Source organism: Papio anubis, chromosome 2 (assembly GCF_008728515.1).
Source record: "Papio anubis isolate 15944 chromosome 2, Panubis1.0, whole genome shotgun sequence".
In the NCBI taxonomy this organism is placed as follows: Eukaryota; Metazoa; Chordata; class Mammalia; order Primates; family Cercopithecidae; genus Papio; species Papio anubis.
Window position 1 is genome coordinate 47,570,913 of NC_044977.1, and position 25,216 is coordinate 47,596,128.

At 45.5% G+C, this 25,216-nt stretch overlaps 1 protein-coding gene across 5 annotated transcripts in view; it reads left to right on the plus strand.

Annotated features, from left to right (window-relative positions):
- The first annotated feature begins 11,368 nt into the window (after positions 1-11,368).
- EEFSEC (eukaryotic elongation factor, selenocysteine-tRNA specific) overlaps positions 11,369-25,216 on the plus strand; it is a 256,589-nt gene continuing 242,741 nt past the window's right edge. For all 5 annotated transcript variants that reach the window (XM_003906909.2, XM_021922724.1, XM_009181369.4 and 2 more), the window contains exon 1: positions 11,369-11,739. In XM_003906909.2, the coding sequence (XP_003906958.1) occupies positions 11,424-11,739 (316 nt within the window). In that variant the 5' untranslated portion in view covers positions 11,369-11,423. The remainder of the gene's footprint in view (positions 11,740-25,216) is intronic.

The window sequence follows — 25,216 nt, forward strand, 5'->3', positions numbered from 1 at the left end:
TTGCCATACTTTTTAAATGGAAACAGTACCCTTGGGCACTCACAGGAACTCCTTTGGAACCTAGAGATGGGAAGCTGGGCTGGGGACAGAGGTCGGGTTAGCAAGGGCAAAGCCCATGCCTCCCAGCATAAAGTCCTCTGCTGGGAGCAGTGTTTCCGTTTCAGCAGGCACGTCCCACTGCAATGGGTAAACCTGGCCACATCCGCTGACTCCCAGAGTCTGCCTGGGAACGTGGGCAGCCTGAGTCTCCCATGGGCCCTGTCTAGAGCACATGGTAGTGGGGTCAGAGGTCAATCAGGGTAGCCTGGACGAATGCAGCCGGTCTGACAAGAGGGCAGGCATTGAGGTCTCTTCCGGTGAAGATCTTAACTGTTAAACTGTGGTCCTGGGTCTAGGATGTGGAATAAGTCTGGTAAAGACCCTGCAGAGCTCTGATGAGGTGGGGTGGAATTAGGAGGAGCCATCCATTTAATCAATAAATACAAACATAGATTTGACACTCCAGTTAAATGTTTGTATTAGTTTCTTATTGCTGCCACAACAGATTTAGTGGCTTAAAACAACACAAATCAATAATCTTACAGTTTTGGAGGCCAGAAGTCCAAAGTGGGTCTCGCCGGGCTAAAATGAACGTGTTGTTAGGGCCGCATTCCTTTCCGGGGATTCTGGGGGAGAATCCATGTTCTTATCTTCTCCAGGCTGCCCACATGCCTGGACTCAAGTCCCCTTTCCACCTTCAAAGCCAAAAATGGAATGGCCGGTTGAGTCTTTCTTATGGTGTCATCTTTCTGCTTCTGACCCTCCTGCCTCTCTCCTTTTTTTTTTTTTTTTTTTTTTTTGAGACGGAGTCTCACTCTGTCGCCCAGGCTGGAGTGTAGAGGGGCGATCTTGGCTCACTGCAAGCTCCACCTGCCAGGTTTAAGCAATTATCTCACGTCAACCTCCTGAGTAGTATCTGGCATTATAGGCGCACGCCACCACACTCAGCTAATTTTTGTATTTTTATTACAGACGGGGTTTTACCATGTTGGCCAGGCTGGTCTCGAACTCCTGACCTCAGGTGATCCACCCACCTCAGCCTCAGCCTCCCAAAGTTCTGGGATGACAGGCATGAGCCACAGCGCCCAGACCTTCCTGCCTCTTATAAGGTCTCTTCATGATAACATCAGGCCCACCCTGATACTCCAGAATCATCTCCTCATCTCAAGACCCTTATCGATTTTTTTTTTTTTGAGACAGAGTCTGGCTCTGTTGCCCAGGCTGGAGTTCAGTGGCACAATCGTGGCTCACCACAACCTCTGCTTCCTGGGTTCAAGCAATTCTCTTGCCTTAGCCTCTCCAGTAGCTGGGACTACAGGCATGTGCCACCATGCCTGGCTAATTTTTGTATTTTTAGTACAGACAGGGTTTCACTATGTTGATCAGGCTGGTCTCGAACTCCTGACCTTGTGATTCGCCCTTCTCGGCCTCCCAAAGTGCTGGGATTACAGGCGTGAACCACCGTGCCCCGCCAAGACCCTTATCTTAATCACATCTGTGAAGACCCTTTGGCCATGGAAGGTAACATATTCACTGGCTCCAGGATGTGAACATCTTTGGGAGACCACTATTCTGCCATGGCCTGGCTCCTCTCCTGAGATCCCATCATAGCCCAGGCCTGCATGCTCCAGATTTCAGTCCAGTGGCAAAGAGTACACTTTTGTGTTGCTTGCCCTGGGAAATATGCCAAGGTTGGCTGTGACTAGGCCAACTTGGGTTGTTAGGCTCACTAACAATCCAGTCACTGCAGCCAGCAGGATGGACTATGCTGCTTGGTTAGTACTAAGTCTCAGGTTCATCCCTGGAACTGAGATCGGGGTCAGCCCCCTAATGACCTGGAAGAAAGGAGGGGAGAAGTTTCCAAGGAGAATTAAGGAGGTCTTACAAAAGAAGAGGGAGTAGGTGCTGACCACTACCAACCACAATGATCTTGTGAAACACCGTGATGCCCATTTTGCAGGTGGAAGAGATGGTGAAGTCACACATGAGGTCCAGCCATGATTTGACCCCGCGTGGAGGAGTTCTTGCCACTATATCAGGCCTCCTTGACCCCCAGCTAAATGTGGCATTGGCAGATCTGATTAATGCTAGAATGTTATGTAGCTCAGCTGACCTGGGTGGCAGCCTCCTTAGAGGTTGGCATGGGACCTACTGAGGAAGGCACATGGTTAACACAATTACTGGCGAGGTAGATACCCTCAGAGAAAAGGGAAATTTCCATTTCACTCCTGAAAGACTCTTTAAAGCCAAAACTCAAATCAAAGAGCAAAGTATAATAACTTCCTCTGGGCAAATTTATAATTAATCCTGGATTAATTGGCCTTAATGAAGTTGAATTAATTACTAGCTGTTTGTAAAGAACTTTGAACTACCTTAGTACAAAATGGCATTAAAGAAACAGAAAGGAACCAGCATCGCATTAACATGAAGAACAAATCCCAAATAATCGCAGTTCTGCAGGCTGTTTCCCATCACTAATTTTCCCAGGGACTGTGTCCAGCCTGTGGAACTGTAGGGGGCCCAGGGAGTCTTTCGCAGAGGAGGATGTCTTCGTGGGCTAGAGGTTTGGGAGTGAGTGCATTCAAGAAGCAGATGTGGGGTTTTGCGTGTGCCAGGCCCAGAGCTATCAAAGATGTGCAAGGTGAGGCCCTTGCTCTCTAGGCATGCTCAGCTACCAGGAAGGGGAAGAGCTCTGGAGTACCTGCCTGGTGTAAAGCAAACTTGGCTTAGTGGGAGGGAGGTAGGACAGAAACAAAGTACACTATAGGAGGCATGAAAAAACCTGCATTTTGCTGAGAATAGCTCTCCATTTCCTGTAGGGGATTCCCTGGTTCCTCCCTATCCCCGTTCTTGGGGTGGGCTTATGACCCACACCTGGCTAGGCAAAGCACTAGATTTCTCTCTTGGTGCAGGGGCATATGACTTCATCAGGGTCAAGGAGACTTGATTTGGGGACTTTGTGGTGCTGCTGACAGCTACTTTGTCATTGTGAGGGGGGAGCCTGTCTGGGAATGGAGACAACTCAGAGGAAGGAGGAACGGAGAGAAAGAGACAAAGTCAGTGTCCTCATGTTGTCATCTGAGCCCCTGGATGAAGCAAGCTCTTCCCCCAGACTTTTTAGCTAGGTTTATTTATTTAAATTCACAAACACTGATATAGCACTTATTAATATACCAGGAATTGCTCTGAGTGCTATAGACATACCAATTCATATAATCATCACTACCCTGTGAGTTAGGAAGTATTATGCCCCTTTTGACAAATGAAGAAACTGAGGCACAAAGCAGTTTTGTAATGTGCCCAAGGCTCCACAATTTCCAGCTGGTGGGAGCAGGACTGGACACAAGCAGTGTCTGTGCTTTTCACTACACCATGGGCCAGCATGTTCCCTTTTTTTGCTTAAGTCAGTTTCACTGTGAGTTTCTGTCACTTGTCCTCAAAAAGCATGACTGTGCAGAACATGACATGGAGGTAACCAGTCCAGTCCCTGGAGGTTCAAGGAAGCTTCCAGAGGGCGTGCCAGTCCAAGGAAGTAGACCGCGGGCGAGTGTTGGGGTGGGGTGGATGAGCACGGTGTGTGTGCAGGATTGCACAGGTTCAAGGTCACCAGGCACAGGGAGAGTAACAGAGAGGAGCACGGCGGGGTGGGCTGGGGTGGGGTGAGGAGTCAGTCTGTCCACAGGGGACAGTGATAAAGCATTTGTAACTCTTCCCTTGGGGATACAAACTAAGGAAACTTAGTTCCACTGGTGCCTTTAGGACATTTTTAAAAATTTTGAAAAATGTATTTCTTGAATAGGTAATACTTTCACATGAGTTAAAATTCAAAAAATGCCAATGTATTTCAAGTAAAATGTCTTCCTGTCTTCCCTCCAGCCCACCTGTTCCCCTCCCTGGAGACAACATTTATTGAGCACCACCTATATGCACTGTGCTAAACCCAGGGGGAGACAGATAATGAGGAATGAACATAATAAGGAAATAAACCATACACGTATGTTCAAAGGTGATATGCGCAAAGGAAAAACTGGAGCAGGATAAGTGGGATCAGGAGTAGGGAGGGGACTGTACTTTTAGAGAGGCTGTCCAGGGCAGGGCTCATGCAGGACATGACAGTTGAACTTGGAGGAGGTGAGGGGTGAGCCGTTTAGAGGTTTGGGAGAAAAATGCTCTGGTCCTTGCTTGGGAGTTTTGAGTAACAGCAAGCGGCCTAGTGTGGCTGGAGCCAGAAGAAAACAGGAGATGAGTTCAGGAAGGTAGCATGGTGTGTGTATGTGTGCGTGTGTGTGTCTCTGTGCATGTGCGTGTGTCTGTGTGTGTGCATGTGCATGTGTGTGTGCGTGTGTGTCTCTGTGCTTATGCATGTGCATGTGCGTCTATGTGTCTCTACGTGTGTGCATGGCCCCATTTGCCTGCCGCTGTGTGCATGTGTGTGTGCGTGCATGTGTGCATGTGTGTCTCGTGTGTGTGCATGTGTGTGCGCATGCATTTCTGTGTGTGTGCACGCATGTATGTCTCTGTGCGTGTGCATGGCCTCATTTGCCTGCCGCTGTGCGCACGTGTGTCCATACATCTGTGTGTCTCTGTGCATCTGCACGTGTGTGTCCGTGTGTCTGTGTGCATGCATCTGTGTGTGTGCGCGCACGTGTGTGTGTGTGTCTCTGTGCGTGTGCATGGCCCCATTTGCCTGCCACTGTGCTGCTGTAAGGACTGTGGCTCTGTTAAAGGAGTAGGAGGGGTTGATCACAAAGGGTTTTTTTTCTTTCTTTCCTTTTTTTTTTTTTTGAGGGTTATAAGTCTGTTTTGTATCTTGATTGTGATGGTGATTACCTGATTTTATGCATTGGCCAAAGCTCATAGAGCCATACACCAACAAGGGTGAATTTTACTGCTGCGGTAATCCAGGTAAGAGATGATGGCTTAGATCAAGTGCTGATGGTAGAGATGTTCAGAGGGGGTTGGATTCTAAGGGTAAACCAACATAATTTTTCAGTGAATTGGATGTGGAGTATGAAAGAAAGAGGAGTCAAGAGCTGAGCCACAGTTTGCTGCTTAAACAATTGGGAGGATGCGGTTCTCATTCACTGTGATGGGAGTGGAGTGGAGTGGAGTGGAGGGTAAAACCAGAAATTCTGACCTTGACATGTAAGTTTGAGATGCCTATTACACATTCAGGTTGTGTATGTGAGCCTGCAATTAGGAGGGGGAGGCTCCTAGCTGCAGCCTCACACACAGAACCTGAATTTGGGAGTCAATGGCTTGTAATGCCAAGAGACATAGACATCACCAGGGAGTAAATATATAGAGAGAAAATTGGAGGGCTGAGCCCTGGGACCTTCTTGTGTCTGCTGTTATCCATATCTTATGTATCCTTGTAGGGCTATTCTATACTTGTACAAGCACATATATAGAGAGAGTGCATTCTTCATAAATGCAAACATGCTATACACACTAGTGTGCACCCTATTTTTTCTGTTACCAATATATCTTAGAGATTGTTCCCAAGTAGTATACAAATAGCTTCTTTGTTCTTTTCAAAGTCTGTATCATATTCCACAGTATAGACAGACCACGATCTCTCTTTTTCTATTTACAGTTTTTTATCATGGGAAACTTTGAACGTATCAAAAATGTAGACAGAATAATGAACCCCCAAGACCCATTACCCAACGATGAGCAACTCAGGGCCAGTCTAGACTGCCATACACTCCTCTTCTTTTAAATTATGATTTTTGGTAGCTTTGTGTCCTGATATAATTTCTTTCTTTTTTTTTTTTTTGAGACAGAGCAAGACTCTGTCGCCTAGGCTGGAGTGCAGTGGTGCGATCTCGGCTCACTGCAACCTCTGCCTCCTGGTTCAAGCGATTCTCGTGCCTCAGCCTCCCGAGTAGTTGGGATTACAGGCAAGCACCACCACGTCTGGCTAATTTTTGTGTTTTTAGAAGAGACAGGGTCTTGCCATGTTGGCCAGGCTGGTCCCGAACTTCTGGTCTCAAATGATCTGCCCGCCTTGGCCTCTCAAAGTGCTGGGATTACAGATGTAAGCCACTATGCCTGGTCTTTGTCTTCATATAATTTCAAACTTACCATAATTATTCTTTTTAAGGACATTTACTTTGTTTATAATATTTGGCTACTACATACAATATAGAAAAGAAATACTTGGTACTAGAACATGCCTTTTCATGAAGACTACTCTCCTTGGGGCCCAAGAGGACAAGAGGCTGGGGCCTTAAATGCTTCCAGAGTAACTGTCTGGAAGAAGGAGTGAGTCTCAATGGTTTGTCTCAAGGGCATTCTGTTTCTGAGACTCTTGGGCCAGCCACACAACCAGAGCCCTCACAGGGAGGGAGACTTGGGTGATGTTGCAACACCAATCTCAGCATTGGTGAGATCCTGTTTTCTGGGGAAGTCTGGCTTTGGCCTCCGGCCAGCTTTCCAGAGCTTCTGCCTTTGATGCTTCAGAAGGCCACACCACCAGACTAAACCATACTCTGAAAGACATTTTCAGGATATGCTTAGCATGCAGCTTCTTCTCTTCAGCCCCACCTCGCCACGTGCCCACCTGGCTCCGGTTGCTGCTGTCTCTGAGCCTGCTGTTTCCTCTGTGCAGCACGTTCTTTCATAAATTTCCCTAGGTTCTGTGCAGCCTGGCCCTTCTCCTGCATCTTTGTCAGCTCAAATGCCTCTCCCTTAATGAGCATCCTCCTCCCTTGCACCAGTAACTCTCAGCAATGCTGCCTTGTTTCTCCCAAAACACTTCATCATTATTTGCCTCATTCATCCATCGTTGTATCCCTCCAAAATATCATGTCTGCCACACAGCAGGTGTTCAATCAATATTTGTTAGAAGATTTGTATTAGTCAGGATTCTCTAGAGGGACAGAACGAATGGAATATATACAGAATATATATATGTGTGTGTGTGTGCGCATGTGTGTGTATATATACACACATACATATATCCTAAGCCTAGGCTACAGACTCTCAGGGTGAGAATTTCTGAGTCAGAGATAATGTTGTCCTCTTCCATCTTGGAATAAACATATATATATATATATATATATATTCCATTATACATATACATAATGAGCAGCTCTCTATATATTATATATATAATGAGTGGCTCTCTATTTTTTAACATATATATATAATATATATATAGTGAGCAGCTCTGTGCTTCTTAGCCGTGGACATGTGGAATATATATACACATATTCCATTAGTTCTGTCCCTCTAGAGAATCCCATACACACACACACACACACACACACACACACACACACATATATATGTGGGAGTTTATTAAATATTGGCTCACATGATCACAATGTCCCACAATAGGCCGTCTGCAGGCTGAGGAGCAAGGAGAGCCAGTCCGAGTTCCAAAACTGAAGAACTTGGAGTCTGATGTTCAAGAGCAGGAAGCATCCAGCACGGGAGAAAGATGAAGTCTGGGAGGCTAGGTCAGTCTCTCTTTTCACATTTTCTGCCTGCTTATATTCTAGCTGCGATGGCAGCTGATTAGATTGCGCCCCCCCAGATTAAGGGTGGGTCTTAATCTGGTCTTTCCCAGGCCACTGACTCAAATGTTAATCTCTTTTGGCAACCCCTCACAGACACACCCAGGATCAATACTTTGTATCCTTCAGCCTGATCAAGTTGACACTCAGTATTAACCATCACAAGACTGAATAATGAAAAATGAAAAAATGAAGGTCTATAGCTAGAAATTTAGAGATCGTCCCAGCGTCCTCCTTCTCCCCCATTGCGCATCCAATTAGTCACAAAATCTTGTCACTGAAAAATCTTTATGAGACTCTAGCCTCTTACCTGAAGCTCCTGAGACCAAGTGTTTCTCAGAATTCGGAATTTTTCAGATTTCTGAGAGGCAATACAGAGGATAAACTATATACCATATGACTCCCTCAGTGGAGTATGGGCAGCACATCGCAGTCAAACATCTGCAGTGAAATATGTGCATGCTTGTGAAAAGCAGTTACATAGCTACAGCTAGCCTCCTCTCAGTTCAGGTCATGGTTTACTGACAAAAAGTTCCAGAAAACTTGCTGTTTTCAGAGCTTTTTAGATTTTAGAAATACTATGGATAAGAGATTGTAGGACAGAAACTTCTTTTTTTTTTTTTTTTTAGTTTAGAGGATTGTTTCATTCTTTCCCAATATTTTATTATATTATGAAAATGTTCAAAAGTATAGCAATGTTTAAATAATTTTACATGGATCACCCATACATCCATCACATGAATTCTGCCAATAACATTTGTTTATCATGCATATGGCCATTGAGCCATCCCTCTAGCTACCCATCAGTTCATCTAGGTTTTCAGATGCATTTTAAAGTAAGGTGCAGAACCAGTACACTCCCCTGCACACTCTAGTACATGTACTGTCAACTAGAGTTCAATAGTTGTTAATAGTTTTTTCTTTTCATATAAATTTTCCATACGGTAAAGTGCACAAATCTTAAGTGTATATTCACTAAACTCAAACCTCTGTCAAGATATAGACCATACCCATACCCCAGAAAAGGCCTTTAAGCCCTTTTCCAGTCAACCACCATCAATCCCTTACCCCTCAGAAGCACCCTCTAGTCTTGTTCAGATTAGTTTTGCCCTGGGACAGTAACTTTGAAGTCTCCTCTTCAATTCCATTCTTATCACTTCCCTTCCCTGCCATGTTCAGTGCCCCTACCCCATGGCATCACACCCCTTCCGACTTTTGCTAGGCAGCTCCCTCTGCTTCTGCACTTTATTCTAGTTTAGATCAGGTGTCACTACCTTTAAGAAGTGTCTTGACCACATCCCCCATGCCCACAGCTCACTCCCACTCAAAACCTGCACTTCTCTGCCTTGTAAATACCAGATTATTATATCGACTGTCCCCCTCCCATTTTCATATTCGACTGTGGGCATCTCGAGAGTAGAAACTGCATCTCCCAAGGCTTAGCATTGTCCCAAGTTTCAACCAATACTTCAGAGGTCAATGCATGAAGTTCACTATTGAGTCTGTGAGAACAATACATTAAAGGGTTAAAACACAAACATTTTTTCTTTCTTTTTTTTTTTTTTTTTTTTTTTTTTTGAGATGGAGTTTTGCTCATCTCCCAGGCTGGAGTGCAGTGGTGCAATCTTGGCTCACTGCAACCTCCATCCTCCGGGTTCAAGCCATGTTCCTGCCTCAGCCTCCTGAGTAGCTGGGATTACAGGTGCCTGCCACCACTCCAGGCTAATTTTTGTATTTTTAGTAGAGACAGAGTTTCGCCATGTTGGCCAGGATGGTCTCGAACTCCTGACCTCAAGTGATCTGCCTGCCTCAGCCTACCAAAGTGCTGGGATTACAGGCATGAAGCATCACACTCAGCCAAACCTTTTTTCTTTTCATTATCATTTCAGGATTCTGTTTAAAACAGAGGTAAGAAATGAGGTTTATTTGAAGCCAGGCCCTCTACAAAATCTTTTGTTAGTTAAAATGTTTCTCAGAGGTACATAAAGCCTCTAAAGCTCTTATTACCTATTTACTAACCCTCCCTTTTAAATATGTTTACTGCTTTTACTACTAGATTTTTAAAATGGAAGACGTATTTTTACTGTTCCCTATTTGCAAGATGGGAAAATGGAAACAAAGTTTCTGTTCTTTTCTTGTAAGGACACTAATCCCATCACAAGGATCCACTCTCATGATCTCATCTAACCTCCCAAAGGTCCCATCTCCAAATACCATCACACTGCGGGTCAGGGTGCCAACATATGAATTTGAGAGGGACACAATTCAGTCTATGACATGGACTCTGTTCCTAGTGCAGAGTGGTGGAACGAAGGAGGCAGTTACTGCAAGCATGAACACATCAGCACATGGCCTGGCTCATCACACAGGGCAAAAGTAAGATTCAGTGACTTTGTGCTCCACCGCCACAGTGTTACAGAAACACTCTCTTTTCTAGAAAAATGGAAGGATGAGGCAACATTGGGCTACCATTCCTGCCTGGTATCATTGGCTGAGGCTGAGCAGTGGCTTCCCTCTTTGCACAGGAAAACGGTTCTCCAGTTCTCCCAGGTCCCCATCACTCCCTGTCATCTTAGACTCTGTTAACTTCTCTTCTTTGATTTACCCACCACCTGGCCACAGCAGAGACTTAGGTTTGTGACCTCTGGTTGGTGACTGTGGCTGACAACCTTTTTTGTGGTTCTAGACGCTTCATAATCTAGTGAGAGTTGTGGACCCTCTCTCTAGCAAGAGCATATCACAACACATTCATTGTGTGTTCAATTTAGAGGTTTGTGGCCTCTCCTATGCCCAGGCTACAGACTCTTGGGGTGGGAATTTCTGAATCAGAGATAATGTTGTCCTCTTCCATCTTCAAATGTTGCTCTCTTGCATCTTCAAACAGTCTTTTCCCACGGTTGGCTCCTTTCAACACTGGAGTTTCAACTCAAACAGCAACTCCGAGAGATCTTCCCTGACCCATAGCTGTCCATCCTCCCTCTCCCGCTCTTTTTTTATCTCAGCTTTTATTTTCCCTAGGAGACTTCTCGCTCTCTGAAATGGTCTGGTTCAGGCTTTATTGTTTGACTTAGCCCTCACTCCCTAGAATGTAATGTTAGCAGGCAGTACCCATCAGGCACTTGGTAAGAGCTTGCTGCAATGCATGAATGATTGGAAGTGTGTCCGGAGTTAGTTTGTTCCAGTGGGTTCATAGTCTCGCTGACTTCAAGAATGGAGCCATGGACCTTCGCCATGAGTGTTACAGCTCTTAAAGATGGCACGGATCCAAAGAGTGAGCAGCAGCAAGATTTACCGTGAAGAGCAAAATGCTTCCACAGTGTGGAAAGGGACCCTAGAGGGTTGCCACTGCTGGTGGGAGTGGCCAGTTTTTATTCCCTTACTTGTACACGCCCATGTTCCATTTTTGTCCTATCAGAGTGCCCTTTTTTCAATCCTCCCTTCGATTGGCTACTTTTAGGATCCTGATGATTGGTGCGTTTTACAGAGTGCTGATTGGTGCATTTTACAATCCTCCTGCTAGCTACAGAAAAGTTCTCCAAGTCTCCACTTAGCCGGAAGTTCAATGGCTTCACTTCTCAGAAGGATCACTCCATCTCGGGCTCTTGGAGGCTTCAGGCAGCAGAAGCTATGTGAGAGAGCAGCCTTGCCTGCGGTGACCTCCCCGTTCCTAGACCATCCACCCGGGGCACCACACCTGGCGGTGCCCGTGAGCCTCGGGAGGGCGGAAGCTTCAGGGACGGAACGGGTGTGCACGGCGCGCCGGTTGCGGGGGGGCAACTTAACGGGCCGGACCGCGGCGACTACCGAGGGAGGTGAGGGGCGGGCCGGGCGGGTGTCCGAGGCGGCTGCGGCGGCGGCAGCATGGCAGGGCGGCGAGTTAACGTGAACGTGGGCGTGCTGGGCCACATCGACAGCGGCAAGACGGCGCTGGCGCGGGCGCTAAGCACCACAGCCTCCACTGCCGCCTTTGACAAGCAGCCGCAGAGCCGCGAGCGCGGCATCACGCTAGACCTGGGCTTCTCCTGCTTCTCGGTGCCGCTGCCCGCGCGCCTGCGGTCGTCTTTGCCCGAGTTCCAGGCAGCGCCCGAGGCCGAGCCCGAGGCTGGCGAGCCACTGCTTCAGGTCACGCTGGTCGACTGCCCCGGGCACGCCTCCCTCATCCGGACCATCATCGGCGGTGAGCGCGGGCCGGGGCGGGAGCCGGGCTCAGGGACGCGGACGGAGCGGCCGGGCTCCGTGTCCGAATTCGCTCGAGCCTATGCCGGGAAGGGAAATCGCCCCACCTCATTGGTGGGGCCCCTGAGGCCCCAAGAGGCGGACGTGACTTGCCCAGGGCCCCGCAGCAAGCGAGCGGAGGAGGCTTTGAGATTCGAACTCAAGGCCAGCTGATATGGAAGCTTTTCCCATCCAGCACTACCGAGCTGCAAGGTGCTTTCCTTAAAAAAAAAAAAAATCAAAAAATTCCTACCAAATGTGTTTATCATACATGGTCAAGTAAAGAAAACTCAAAAGCTACAAAAAGGGTATGCATACAAAGGCTGTCACCATTCACCTGTCCTTTCATCTCCTGATTACCGTTCCTAGAGCCAACCGCTGCTACCAGTTTTTGTATATCATTTCAGAAAGGCTCCATGTCAATACAAGCATATCTCTGTATATGTGTAAATCCCTCTTTCCGTCTTCCTTTTAGACACGATTTCGCTCAACACTGTGTCTGGAAAGTGCCCCATATCTGTACACATAAAGCTACGTCATTCTTTTTAAAGCTCACATAGGATTCCATTGCACACTTGTACCAACATTTTCTTTTTCTTTTCTTTTTTTTTTTTTTTTTGGAGACAGTCTCATTCTGTCGCCCAGCCTGGAGTGCAGTGGCACGATTTCGGCTCACTGCAACTTCTGCCTCCTGGGTTCAAGAGATTCTCCTGCCTCAGCCTCCTGAGTAGCTGGGATTACGCGTGCGCGCCACCACGCCCAGCTAATTTTTTTGTATTTTTAGTAGAGACGGGTTTCACCATGATGGTCAGGTTGGTCAGATGGACTCCTGACTTCATGATCCGTCCACCTTGGCCTCCCAAAGTGCTGGGATTACGGGCGTGAGCCACCACGCCCGGCCTGTACCAACATTTTCTAAACAAATCTTTTAATGATGGACGTTTATGTTGTTTCCAGTATTTGCAAACCATGTTGCAGTGAATATTCTAGAACAGAAGTCTTTGGTATGTTCGTATATATGTAGGGTAATAGAACTAACTGGCTGGGGCAAGGGGCATGTGTGTTTTTGGTCGTGGTGGGTACTGCCAAAATGCCCTCCAAAGAGGTACCCTTAATTTTTAATTATGCATGTAATACATGAATATATGCCACTTGTGAAGAAATAGAACATCACAAATAAGGCAAACATTCCCTTACCCACTCCTCTGTCCTAAATTCTGCACCCCTTCCATCTCTGCAAATGAAAAGACTACTATTTTTTTTTTTTTTTTTTTTTCTGAGATGGAATCTCGCTCTATTACCAGGCTGGAGTGCAGTGGTGTGATGTCGGCTCACTGCAACCTCTGCTTCCCAGGTTCAAGCGATTCTCCTTCCTCAGCCTCCCGAGTAGCTGAGACTACAGGTGTGTGCCACCATGCCTGGCTAGTTTTTGTATTTTTAGTAGAGATGGGGTTTCGCCATGTTGGCCAGGATGGTCTCGATCTCGACCTCGTGATGCACCTGTCTTGGCCTCCCAAGTGTTGGGATTACAAGCATGAGCCACTGCGCCTGGCTGAAAAGACCATTATTAGACCTTTGTGGATGATTTTTCCCAAGCCCATTTAACTCCACTTAAATATATGGATAGAACTTTAAACATATTTTTAGAAAAAAAGATACGATAATATAAACACGTGGTATAAAAGGGTATATAGCTGAAGAAGTATACTTTTTACTGCTGACCCCAGTACCCGATTACCTTTCTATTCCCATTTCCTGTGTTTCCTTCCAGCAATATTCTGTATGCTACACATGGGAATATATATCGGGCAGGTGGTAATTGGCTTGGTGGCAGATGGCCTCATTGGTCACTGGGCATTCTGGGTCCCAGCTATAATGATGAGCTTATTAAGTATAGTACTTCATCTTTGTTACCTCCCAACTGTTTCATGTTACAGGCAGTCTGAGATCATTTCCCCATTTTACAGTAGAGGAAATAGAAGTTTGAAGAAGTAAAGGGACTTGCCCAGGGTCACAGTATCTAAAGTCTTCTCCTCAATCCATGTTTCGGTCAGGTGAATATTAAGGGGCACACGATTCTCTACCCATTCCTCCCCATCCCCTTATAACTGAATTCTGTTTGGTCACATCAAAATACATTTTAGGACATGGACTCTGAGTCAGTCCAGACTGGAGGTGGAAGGCAAAGGTTAAAAAATGAGACGGCAAGTTTTTAGTGTTTTCTAGTAAATAGGGTAGATGAGTGGTGAAGGACATACTTTTGGAGTCAGACAAAACTGGGCTTGAAGCCTAGCTTTCTTCCTTAGCTGTATGACCTTTGAACCTAATTGTGGACCTTGCTTCAACTGGAAGATAGTGGTAACTACACAACTATTTATTGGCTTGACTTTTCTTGTGTATTTGCTACTTACCAGGCAAACCCTGCAAGGAGCGTGGTGGTTACCATTTAATAGTTGAGAAAATTGGGACTTAGGGAGGCAGCTGGTTAGTGAAACAGTCCAGGTCTGCCTGACTCCAAAGCTGGAGTACTTTGCATGCTTCCACAGGTTACCCTATAGTTTCCCCATCCCCTTCCAACATACGTGCATACCTCATGTTATTGTGCTTCACTTGATTGTACTTTGCAGATAGTGGTTTTTTACAAATCGAAGGTTCAAGGCAACCCGTCCAACAGCATGTGCTCACTTTGTGTCTCTATGCCATGTTTGGGTTATTCTTAACAATATTTCAAACTTTTCATCAAATATTAAGCACCAAATATTTCACTTGATTTCAAATACATGTTATCTGTTAATGGTGATCTGGGATCAGTGATCTTTGATGTTACTATTATAATTTTGAAGTGCAACAAACAATGCTTATGTAAGGCAGCAAACCTAATAAATGTTGTGTGTGTTCTGACTGCTCTACCTCCTGGCTTTTCCCCTGTCTGTCTCTCTCTCCTCAGGCCTCCCTATTCCCTGAGACACAACAATATTAAAATTCATCCAGTTAATAGCCTTTATGTGTTCAAGGGAAAGGAAGAGTTGCAAGTCTCTCACTTTAAATAAAAAGTTAGAAGTGATTTAAGCTTAGTGACGAACGCAATGTTGAAGCCTGAGATAGGCTGAAAGCAAGGCCTGTTACACCAAACAGCCAAGTTTGGATGCAAAAGAAAGGTTCCTGAAGGAAATTAAAAGTGCTACTGTAGTGAACACACAGATGATAAGAAAGCAGGACAGCTCTATTGCTTTTATAAAGAAAGTTTTAGTGGTCTGGATAGAAAAACAAACCAGCTACCACATTCCCTTAAGTTGAAGCCTAATCCAGAGCAAGGCCCTAACTCTTCAATTCTGTGAAGGCTGAGGGAGGTAAGAAAGCTGCAGAAGAAAAATTTGAAGCTAACGGAGGTTGGTTCATGAGGTTTGAGGAAAGAGGCCATCTCCAGAACATAAATGTATAAGATGAAGCAACAAGTGCTGATAGAGGAGCTGCAGCAAGTTATCCAGGAGATCTAGCTAAGATCATTGATGAGGGTGAGTACTAAACAGATTTTCACTGTAGGTGCAACAGCCTTATATGGAGAAGATGGTATGTAGGACTTTCATAGCTACAGAGAAGTCAATGATTGGGTACAAAGTTTCAAAGGACAGGCTGACTCTTGTTAGGGGCTAATGCAGCTGAAGCCGTTGCTCACTGACCATTCCAAAAATCCTAGGGCCCTTAAGAATTATGCTGAATTTACTCAGCCTATGCTCTTGAAATGGCACAGCACAGCCTGGATGACAGCACCTGTTTATAGCATGGTTTACTGAATATTTTAAGCCCACTGTTGAGACCTACTGCTTAGAAAAAAGACTCCTTTCAAAATATTACTGATTGTTGATAATGCACCTGGTCACCTAATGGCTCTGATGGAGATATACAAAGAGATTAATTTGTTATCATGCTTGCTAACACAACATCCATTCTGCAGTGTATGGGTCAAGGAGTAATTTTGACTTTCAGGTCTTATTATTTAAGAAATATATTGTATAAGGCCATAACTGCTCTAGATAGTGATTCCTCTGATGGATCTGGACAAAGTAAATTGAAAACCTGGAAAGGATTTATCATTCTAGATGCCATAAAGAACATTTGTGATTCATGGGAGGAGGTAAAAATATCAACATTAACAATAATTTGGAAGAAGTTGATTCCAACCCTTATGGAATTCCAACCCTTAAGTCTTGAACTGAGGGGTTCAAGACTTCAGTGGAGCAAGTCACTGCAAATGTGGTGGAAATAGCAAGAGAGTTAGAATGAGAAGTGGTGCCTGAGGATGTGACTGAATTGCTGAGATCTCATGATCAATCTTGAGTGGATGAGGAGTTGCTTCTTGTGCATGAGCAAAGAAAGTGGTTTCTTGAGATGGAATCTACTGGTGAAGATGCTGTAAACATTGTTGAAATGACAACAAAGGATTTAGAATATTATGTAAACTTAGTTGATAAAGCAGTGGCAAGATTTGAGAGGACTGACTCCAGTTTTGAGAGCAATTCTGTGAGTAAAATGCTATCAAACAGCTTCACATGCTACAGATAAATTTTTATAAAAGGAAGAGTCAACTGTTGTGGCAAACTTCATTGTCTTATTTCAGTAAATTGCCACAGTCACCCCAGTCTTCTTCAACTACCACCCTGATCAGTCAGCAACCATCAACATTGAGGCAAGACCCTCCACCAGCAAAAAGATTATGACTTGCTGAAGATTCAGTAATCATTAGCATTTTTTAGCAATGAAGTATTTTAAAATTAAGGAATGTTTATTGCTTTTTGAGACATACTGCTATTGCATACTTAATTGACGAAATGTCATGTAAACATAACTTTTATACATATTGGGAAACCAAAAAATTTGATTTGCTTTATTGTGATACTCACTGTGCTGCAGTGGTCTGGAACTGAATGCACAATATCTTTGAGGTGTGCTTCAATTATAGGGAAACTTCATATTGCAAAAAGTTTCAGCATTTGCCTGGTCCTATATAACCAATTGTAATTCCCCAAAGAATTTGGCAAGTTTTTTCTTTAGACTAAAACTGTAGAAGTAGAACTTATTTTTGTATGTACATTGTTGCTCATCTTTTGTCTCATCTCCGGAGTAGGGAGATTTATCTTCTTAAAATGTGGCCTGAGTGCAATGGAATGCTGAGACCAAGGCTGCTACCATTCTTCCTTGAATAGATCAGAGGTCCACCTTCCTTTTCAGGGAATTGAGAAAAAACTATTTTTTTCTTGTAAAGGGAAAGTGTTCCCCATTGAGTGCCTGCTCTGGCCCAGGCCTGTTGCCAGGAACTTGCATCTATGCAACCACCTTGCGTGATGGGAGTGTTAGTTAGCCTTACTTCTCAGATGAGGAAACCCAAGCAAAGTGCCTTGGACTGGTGTTGGAACCTAACTCTGCCACCCCTAACCTGGATCTGGCTAATACCTTCAGTTCACTTCATGGTCCACAAACTCATGGGCATCTTTGCCTTCTTGAAATGACCCCCAAGGCCATCCTGGCTTATGGCACCTGGACTTCTACAGTTCTGCCCCCTGCCTGCTTATTCTGCTCCCTCTGATTCATTCTCTGCACATTGGGCATTGCTCTCCTTTTACAAGTGTTCATCAGATCATGTCAACCCTACACTTGACAAGACTTTCCAGTGAGTTCTCATTGTGCTTGGAGTAAAATCCAGCCTCTTTATGGCCGATAGGACAATGGTCTGGCTCTGCTTTCCTCCAGTCCCATCAAGGATCCCATCAACGACTCCTCCCCCTTGTGACCTTCAGTCACACTGGCCTCATTTCTCTTCCTCCAGTGGGCCCAGCGGCTGCTTCCCTTAGGATATTTGCACCTGTTGTTGCCTCTGTTTGGTATGTCTGGCTCCTTAAGTCTCTGCTTGAATGGCACCTCCTTAGCGGCCTCTCCTGCCCCACCTATCTAAAGTTGTCTCTTCAACCCTCACCCCCTCATACTTTCTCATGTCCCTGTTTCATTGCTCCAGCAGCTCTTTTCACTACCTGATGTTCTTCATGTGTTTACTTGTCGAGTGTCTGTCCTCTGCTAGAATGTGAGCTCCATGAGACCAGAGCAGGAACCTTATCTGTCTCATTCACCAGTGTTCTCAGTGTTTGGGCCAGAGCCTGGCATAGGATAGGTATTCAGTAAGTTCTGGATGAATGAAGCCTGTGTACCAGCTCTTGGGCTAGTCAGTTTTAGTGAGCAGAGAACCTTCTTTGTGGGTTAGTGGACAGAAGGCAACTAGCTTAGGGCCTGGCCTGTAGTGAATTATGCAGGTTGGTTCTTTGTCCCTCCCTTTAGGAGCTTACAGCAGAACCCAGGAGAGGACACTGCTGTGTACAAAGTGATCTTCTGGAGTTCTTTGCACAAGGGCAAAAGCAGGAGTAACTCACTTTGTTGGGGGGTGGAGTATAGGGTGCAAATGGGAAAAGGAGACCTTTCCTAGGCGAGGGCAAGGCTCTGAGCCTTAAACATGCCATTGTGTCTCAACATCAGAGATGACTGCCAGCATTTAGGCATGGCTGGAAATTGGCGTGGTGTGTGGGAGGTGTGCTAAAGATGAAGCTAGAAGGGTTGGCAGGGCCAGACCCTAGAGAATGGCCCTTAGTGTAGATTTTTCCTCAGGGTCCTGGAGCTCTTTGGAAGCCTGTTAAAGCAGGTGTGTGACATGACTGGGCTGAGCTTTTGATAGAAAGTTGCAGGATTTTTGGGCAGGGATTCCCACTGGCAGCAGGTGTGATTTTCTCTTGCTGCACCTGCACCTGGCATCCCTGGGAGATTGGGCTCTTGTTAAGAGTTCTTTGCTACTGTGAAAGACTTAGACCCCCCCTGTGGAATATGTTATCTCCAGGAGAAGGAAATTTTAGCAGTTGTCTGAGTTCTGTGATGATATCTCTGAAGTTTAATGTATCTTAAATTAAAGCTGGCTCTAATTCCACTGTGCACGCGCGCGCACACACACAGACACACACACGAATCCTATCTTAGAGAAAATTGGGGTTTATCTCCCTTGATCCATGTGGCCACAGATAAAACTAAGTGGTGCTGTGGGGTTAACAGTGATAATAGTACTTACCATTATTTAGTGCTTGTCCGTATGCTGTTTTTTTTATTTGTTTGTTTAATTTTCACACGATTCCTGGGAGGTAATAGTTGATATTCCCATTTTACAGATGAAAGAAACCATGGCTCAGAGGTCAGGGAACCCAGTTAATAAGTGTCAGAACTAGGTTTGAACCCACATTGATCTGACTGCACAGCCCATACGCTGGCATTTTCAGTGCGAATGAAAAAGTGTACCCGTCCATTCCAGCCCCCTGTAGTGGTTCAGAGCAGTATTTTTCTTGAATCCATTTTAGAGTATAAATCTTTCAGGGTTACAACTTCAAAAAGATTCAGTAATGTATGTTTTAAAGACTTGGGTGGGGGTGAGGGACTTAGACTCATCCTCAATCTAACTCTGGCAGGACAGAGGAGGGCTGAAAAATGCTGGTATCTTGGCTTGGCAATTTATAGTGCTCTGGTGGCTGCGAGGATTAACAGTGTATTGTCTCCCAGTCTTTTGTTTCGGTTGTTAATGAACAGCACTGCAACTTGTCGCCTGGACCTCTTGCCTTCTGTACACACCATTTTAGCAGTATCTCCTGTGTGTCTCTGACCCTCTCTGAGCCCTCCCTGCCCAGAGCTGAGGAGGGCTGCAAAAGACTTCTAAGTCTGACTCAGGTTGCTCTCCTTGGAGAGAAACATCCAAGAGCCTGTGAGATTTTTGTCTCTGCAGCCTGGAGAGAACATTCTTTGTAAAACTTAAGCTACTTTGCCTTTTCTGTTTTTCCAGCTTTCTGTGTTCTTGGTGCCCATGTAGAGAAGGCTCTTCTCCTTTTATCTATTTTATTGAGGTGTGTGCCCTTCATTCTTTCTGCAGATGCCCTCTCTGGACTCATAAATGAAACAAGGGGTTCATGTGTGTGAATGAATTTCAACCAGATTTTTTTATGATACCCATTAAGCATCTGCACATATCTTGCTCCAGGAAAGCAACCTGCTCCAGGCAGAAATAACATCCTGGGGGCTTGGCCAGGTAGACCTTGGTGTCCTTGAGGAATTTGGGTGTTACTCTAATGCAAAAGCAAACAAACCAAAGGTCACTTTTGGTTTTCTTTACCCCTAGTCTTTTCATGAGAATCTGTGTAGGAATATATTATGTGAAATTGTGGTAATTATGTATGTTTGTCCTAAAATACTGAGGCATATTTGAAGGAGTTCTAAGTGGAAATGCTTCCTTCAGCTTTACTTCTTTAGTTCCTAGTATCTGTCAGGCCTTAGTTCCCTGTCTCTTTGTGCCCATCCAGTGAGAGCTGTTTCTTTCTCTTCTTCACTGAAAGGTACACACCATAACTAGAAGATTCTACTCTCCAGTACTGCTTCTTCGACATCCTCTACCACCAACTAAAGCTGAGGCTGACACTGGAGTTGCTTGCCTTCATTTGCTTCAAAGACTCTTAAGTTCAATAGGAAGCCTGCCTCAGTCAGCACTAAAGTGTACCACTATTCAAGTACAAGTTTTCTTGTTTTACCTGGTACCTTATCGCTCTCTGACCCCACCTGATCTCTCCATACGCTGGAGTGCCTTTAACTGTCTCCAGGAGACTCAAGTTGAGCTTTGTCTGCAGCACTTTCTCTTGGCGCTGGACAGTGGGTGACTTTGCTTTAGCTTGGGTGGCAGTGTGGGAGTACCACAACATCAGAGAGACAGCCTTGAGTTTAAATTAATGCAGAATATTTGAGCAGGAACCAACAGGAAAGAAAAATGGAAGCAGGTAGTCATATTTCATTCTGTTGGGGTACATTTTTCTTCTCATGGGGCTTGCCCTTGAGAACAAAACATATCAAATGTTAAATCAAAGAATATTTTTGTAGTCATGCTAGGAATAGAAAATAATGCAAAGACTCTGCCTTCTTGAGGCAAATATTTTGCTGGAAGGTTATAATCAAAGTCAGAAGGAAATCATAGTCACAGCTTTTGGTAAAGCTGTAATCATTTAAAATTAATTGCTTTTAAACTTTTCACTGAGCATCCCCTTTGTTTTCTATCAGCATGTCTCTTGGGTTTTTCTTCGGAATCATTCCATCCAGGTTGGAATAGGATTTGGGCAGGCATCCCAGGAAGCAACCCATAAATTAAGCCCTAAGACATATTCCCCTTTCTGTCATTCTTTTGTCCTCCTGCCTCAGCCTCCCAAAGCGAGCATATGCTTTTAAAGTTCATTCACGTTGTAGTGTAAACCAGTACTGCATTTTTTTTTTTTTTTTGTAAAAAAACCTATTTCTATTGATTTCTACTTGTGGTAAAGTACATATAACGTATAATTTGCCATCTTATGTGTATGGTGTGTGGCATGTGCTCCTCAGGCTGCTGCTTCTTTCTCTGATGTCCCTGGCCCATGGAGACATTTGGGCTGGTAGGCCTTGTTTTAAAGGCTTTTGGCAGCTTGTATGGTGGGAGAGGACCAGATGGAGCTGCATTTGCTGTTTTTCTCTACTCACTCAGAGATTCTACACATACATGTTGCTTGGCTTTGTTTTGGACGTGAGGGCAGATACACAGTTGTGCCTGTCTTCAAGGGGCTCACAGTCCCGAGTAGGGAGGAGGAAGCCAGGCAGTGCCCACAATCAGTTTAAGATGCGGAGTGGTAAGGGCCTTGATCAAGATGGGCACAGAGATGTGAGTACCTGCCTGGGGTGGCAGATAGGGAATCCTGCTGGAGGAGACACACGGCTGGGCCTGGAAGGATGACTTGTGGATTTCCAGACTGAGAGATCCGGGGAACAGCCTTAGCAGAGTCCAGAGGCGTGGGAGCAGCCCTGGCTAAAGAAGGGGAGTGGTCAGGGTGGCTGGCACTTGCACACAGCCGGCGTGAAAGGAGGTGAGGCCAGGTTGACTGGGTCACAGGCCAGTCCAACTGGCTTGTGGAAATTGTGAAGGATGGTTGAAATTTTACATTTTAGAAGATGGGAGGCATTCCAGCTAGAGGACTCAGAGTAAACAAGGACCCAGAGACAAAGGGAGGGCTGGAGTGTGAGTGGGGTATCAGGCCAAGCTTCCAGAGGGTGGCCAGGACCAGATCTCAGAAGCTGGGAGAGTCTCTTCTGGGAGGAAGACTGGTAGGTTTTTAAGCTGGGAGATCCTTCTGGCAGCTTTTAGTGAGCTCCCCTGTGAGTCTGAGGAGAGGGCTGTGACAAGTGGTCCTAGGGCCTGGCATTCCTCTCCTCATTCCAGCTTCAGCTTTCTGGCCCAGCTGGCCGAAGGAGAAGAGGAAGGACACCTCAGGCAGGCAAGGCGGACACCATCAGCAGGGAAAATGGGGCTCTGGGGTTGCAGACGTGGCAGTGCTGAGCAGTGGCCAAGGGATAGTTCTGCCTCTCGGAGGGAGAGGAAAGAATGGACTTTTGAAGAACGCTTGCTGTCTGCTGGACACTGTTCTAGACCCGTGGCTCTTGCTGCATCCTCCCAACCAGTCTCCGAGGGAGGCATTTCCATCTACATTGCTCAGCTACTAGAATTGAGGCTCTGGGCAGTAGGCAGTTTGCTGCAGGGCACACAAGTAGCCAGTGCCAGGCTCTGGTTTCAGAGGCCCTGGCTTTGCCCAGGAGCTGCTCTCAGACCTTAGCACATGCCTGCTTCCATAGAAAATTGTGGCTCCTGAGGAGTACTTTATATATAAATCAAATTGTCAAAAATAGAGATTTCTGCTTCTATTCTCCCCTGGATTATTTGAGTTTTTGTCTTTTGTTAATTGGGTCTTTTATTTTCTTGTGCTGTGTGATTAGGCTCCTGCTGCTTTGAAGTGGCCTTTGTTGGGTGGGTAGGGAGGACTTAGTTAATGTGAGTGATCCTCTCTTGGCAGGAGAAAAAACAACTTTTGCTGTTGAGAGAGAAGTTGACTTTCCCTCTTTCCATATCTCTTGTGTTGTGATGATTCCTCTCTTGTCTTGAGGCCTTCAGGAAGACTAAAATAATTTCCTTTGTCTCTAACCTACTTCCTGAGGATATTTATTTGGTGCCATGCACAGGTGCTGCTTAAAGATAAACCTGACTTTTTTCTTTTAAAATTAGTGCTTGAAATTTGTTAGCATTGACCTGTCTGGCAGCAGAAACTTGCCTTGCTTGGCCTTGTGGCTACATCCTTTACCATAGATTTATTTGGGTTACTTAGAACTCCAGAGGGTCAGTGGCTTGTCCTTGGTCATTTGACATTGGCACTAGAGCTCAGTCTTCCCAGGTACATGACGGTGTGACACTTGAGGAAAAAATTGCCCTATTTGTGGTCATTTCCAGGTGAGTTTCAGGATCTTTCGCCATGAACAGTAAAGGCCCTCGGGTGTGTGTTCTTAGCATTCTCTGTGTTCTAAAAAGATGATCCAGGGCACATTCAGAAATGATCTTCAGAACTTACGCTCTAGAGAGGAAAGACTTTACATAAGAAGGATTCCATTTCTTTAGCACTTGCTGCCTGACCTCACAGACAAGTAGACCACAGGAAGACTGGAAGGGAGCCCTGAGGTGCTTGCAGCACGCCATGTTTCCCATCAGCACCCAGCCCTTGCAAAGAGGGCTGACAGACACTTCAGCTGCGAAAAACAGTGTCTGAAAAAATTTCTGCAGTGGCTTGATCAGTACTTTCCAGCAGAACTTTCTGTGATGATAGGAATGTTCTACAGTGGCACAGTCCAACATGGCAGCCGTGAATCTCATGGCTGTTGGAGCACTTGCACTGTGGCTAGTGTAACTAAAGACTGAAATTTTAGTTTTATTTAATTTTAATTTATTTAAATTTAAATAGGCACAGGTGGCTAGTGGCTGCTGTATTTGACAGTGCAGGGCTGGATGGACTGAGGAACGGCTGGGTTCTGTGTCCCTATTGTAGATTTGGGTTTGAGCTGTCCCCTACATGTGATTTGGTTATAAGAACTGTCACCTTCCTGAGACATCCTGGCCTGGGATGATTACCACGGGCCCTCAGATTCCACCCTCTCAGCTTCATCACCTTCCTAGTGAAGGACACCTCCACTCTCCCAAGGTGTGGCCCTTGAAATGCTCCTCAGTGTGTCCTCCTCCTTCACCTGCCTCTGGATCCATCACCACGCCTTCTCCCTCCTGCTTGCTCTCTGCCCTGGCATTTTCCGTCACCGCAGCTGTGACCTGAAGACAGGCTTCTGCTAGCTCCTGGCGGGATGAGTACAGCATTCCCTCACATAGTCTCCTTGATTCCACCCCCTGCAGAAGGTATAGGGATAGAAGAGTGTTTAAAAACTACTTCCCTGTGTAGAAGGCTTTGTTTGCTCTCTGCTGGCATAAAGGCTGAACTTCTTAGCTGGCTGACGAGGCCCCTCCTGAGGGGTTGAGATCTCAGGACTCCAGGCTGAATGAACCACTTGCAGGTCTCTGGACAGACAGACCGTGCTCTCTCATGCTGCATATTCTGGCTGTGTGCACTTTTCTGGGAAGAATCATTGTCCACTGTTCTCAGTCTAGATAAGGTCACCCTCATTTGAGGGCCCGTAACATCCTACACATACCCCTATGATCTCATTTTCTCCTCATCTTATGCCCTTTTCTGTTTACTGGATTATGTTTTCCACTGGACTTGATCCATTTGAGGGTAGGGGCCTGTTACCATTCAATTCTATGTCCAAGGACCCAGGACAGGCCTTGGCACAGAGTAAATATTTGGTGCATGCATGTCGGAATGAATGAATTAATGAAGAGGTCATTTCCCACTGCCTGCACCAATTACCCATGCTCTTATGGTGCTTTAAACAACTGGCCAAATAGAGTTCAATAGTGGAGGAAACCTGCCTTGAGGTTAGACAAGTTAATCTTTCAATGGAAATTCAATCCTCATATTTCATTTTCAGGCCACTTTGCGTAGCAAAGTAGTTTAACTCATAGCAGATTTCTGCCGTGCTGATGGTTAATTTCATGGCCCACAGAGGGTCAGCACACTAATGCCGGGAACACGGCGACCTCAGTGCAGCTCACCGCACACAGTGAGGGCCCAGCGGCCCTGTTGTTTTAGAGAAGCAGTTCTCAAACATCCTTCTGATTTTGAGTTAACAGGGGTGACCCTTTCAAGAACATTTTTAAAAGCTATAACATAGATCCCTCCCAGATCGTATATTTTCCTTTCTCCATGCAGTTCAAAGGGCCTCAGTTGTCTCATAGGTTTTTGCCGGCAATCTTCAGCTTGACCCTGGTTGTTTAAATCTGCCGGAGGAAATTTGAACAAACTTGTACTTTGGTAATTCTTCTGCCTCTGTGAACCTTTAACCTTAGGGTTTCTTTTCGAGCCAGGGCTGCATTGTCACCAGTCGTCCCTGCTGGGGCTTTTCAAAGGGCATTGTCTAGGGCGTCT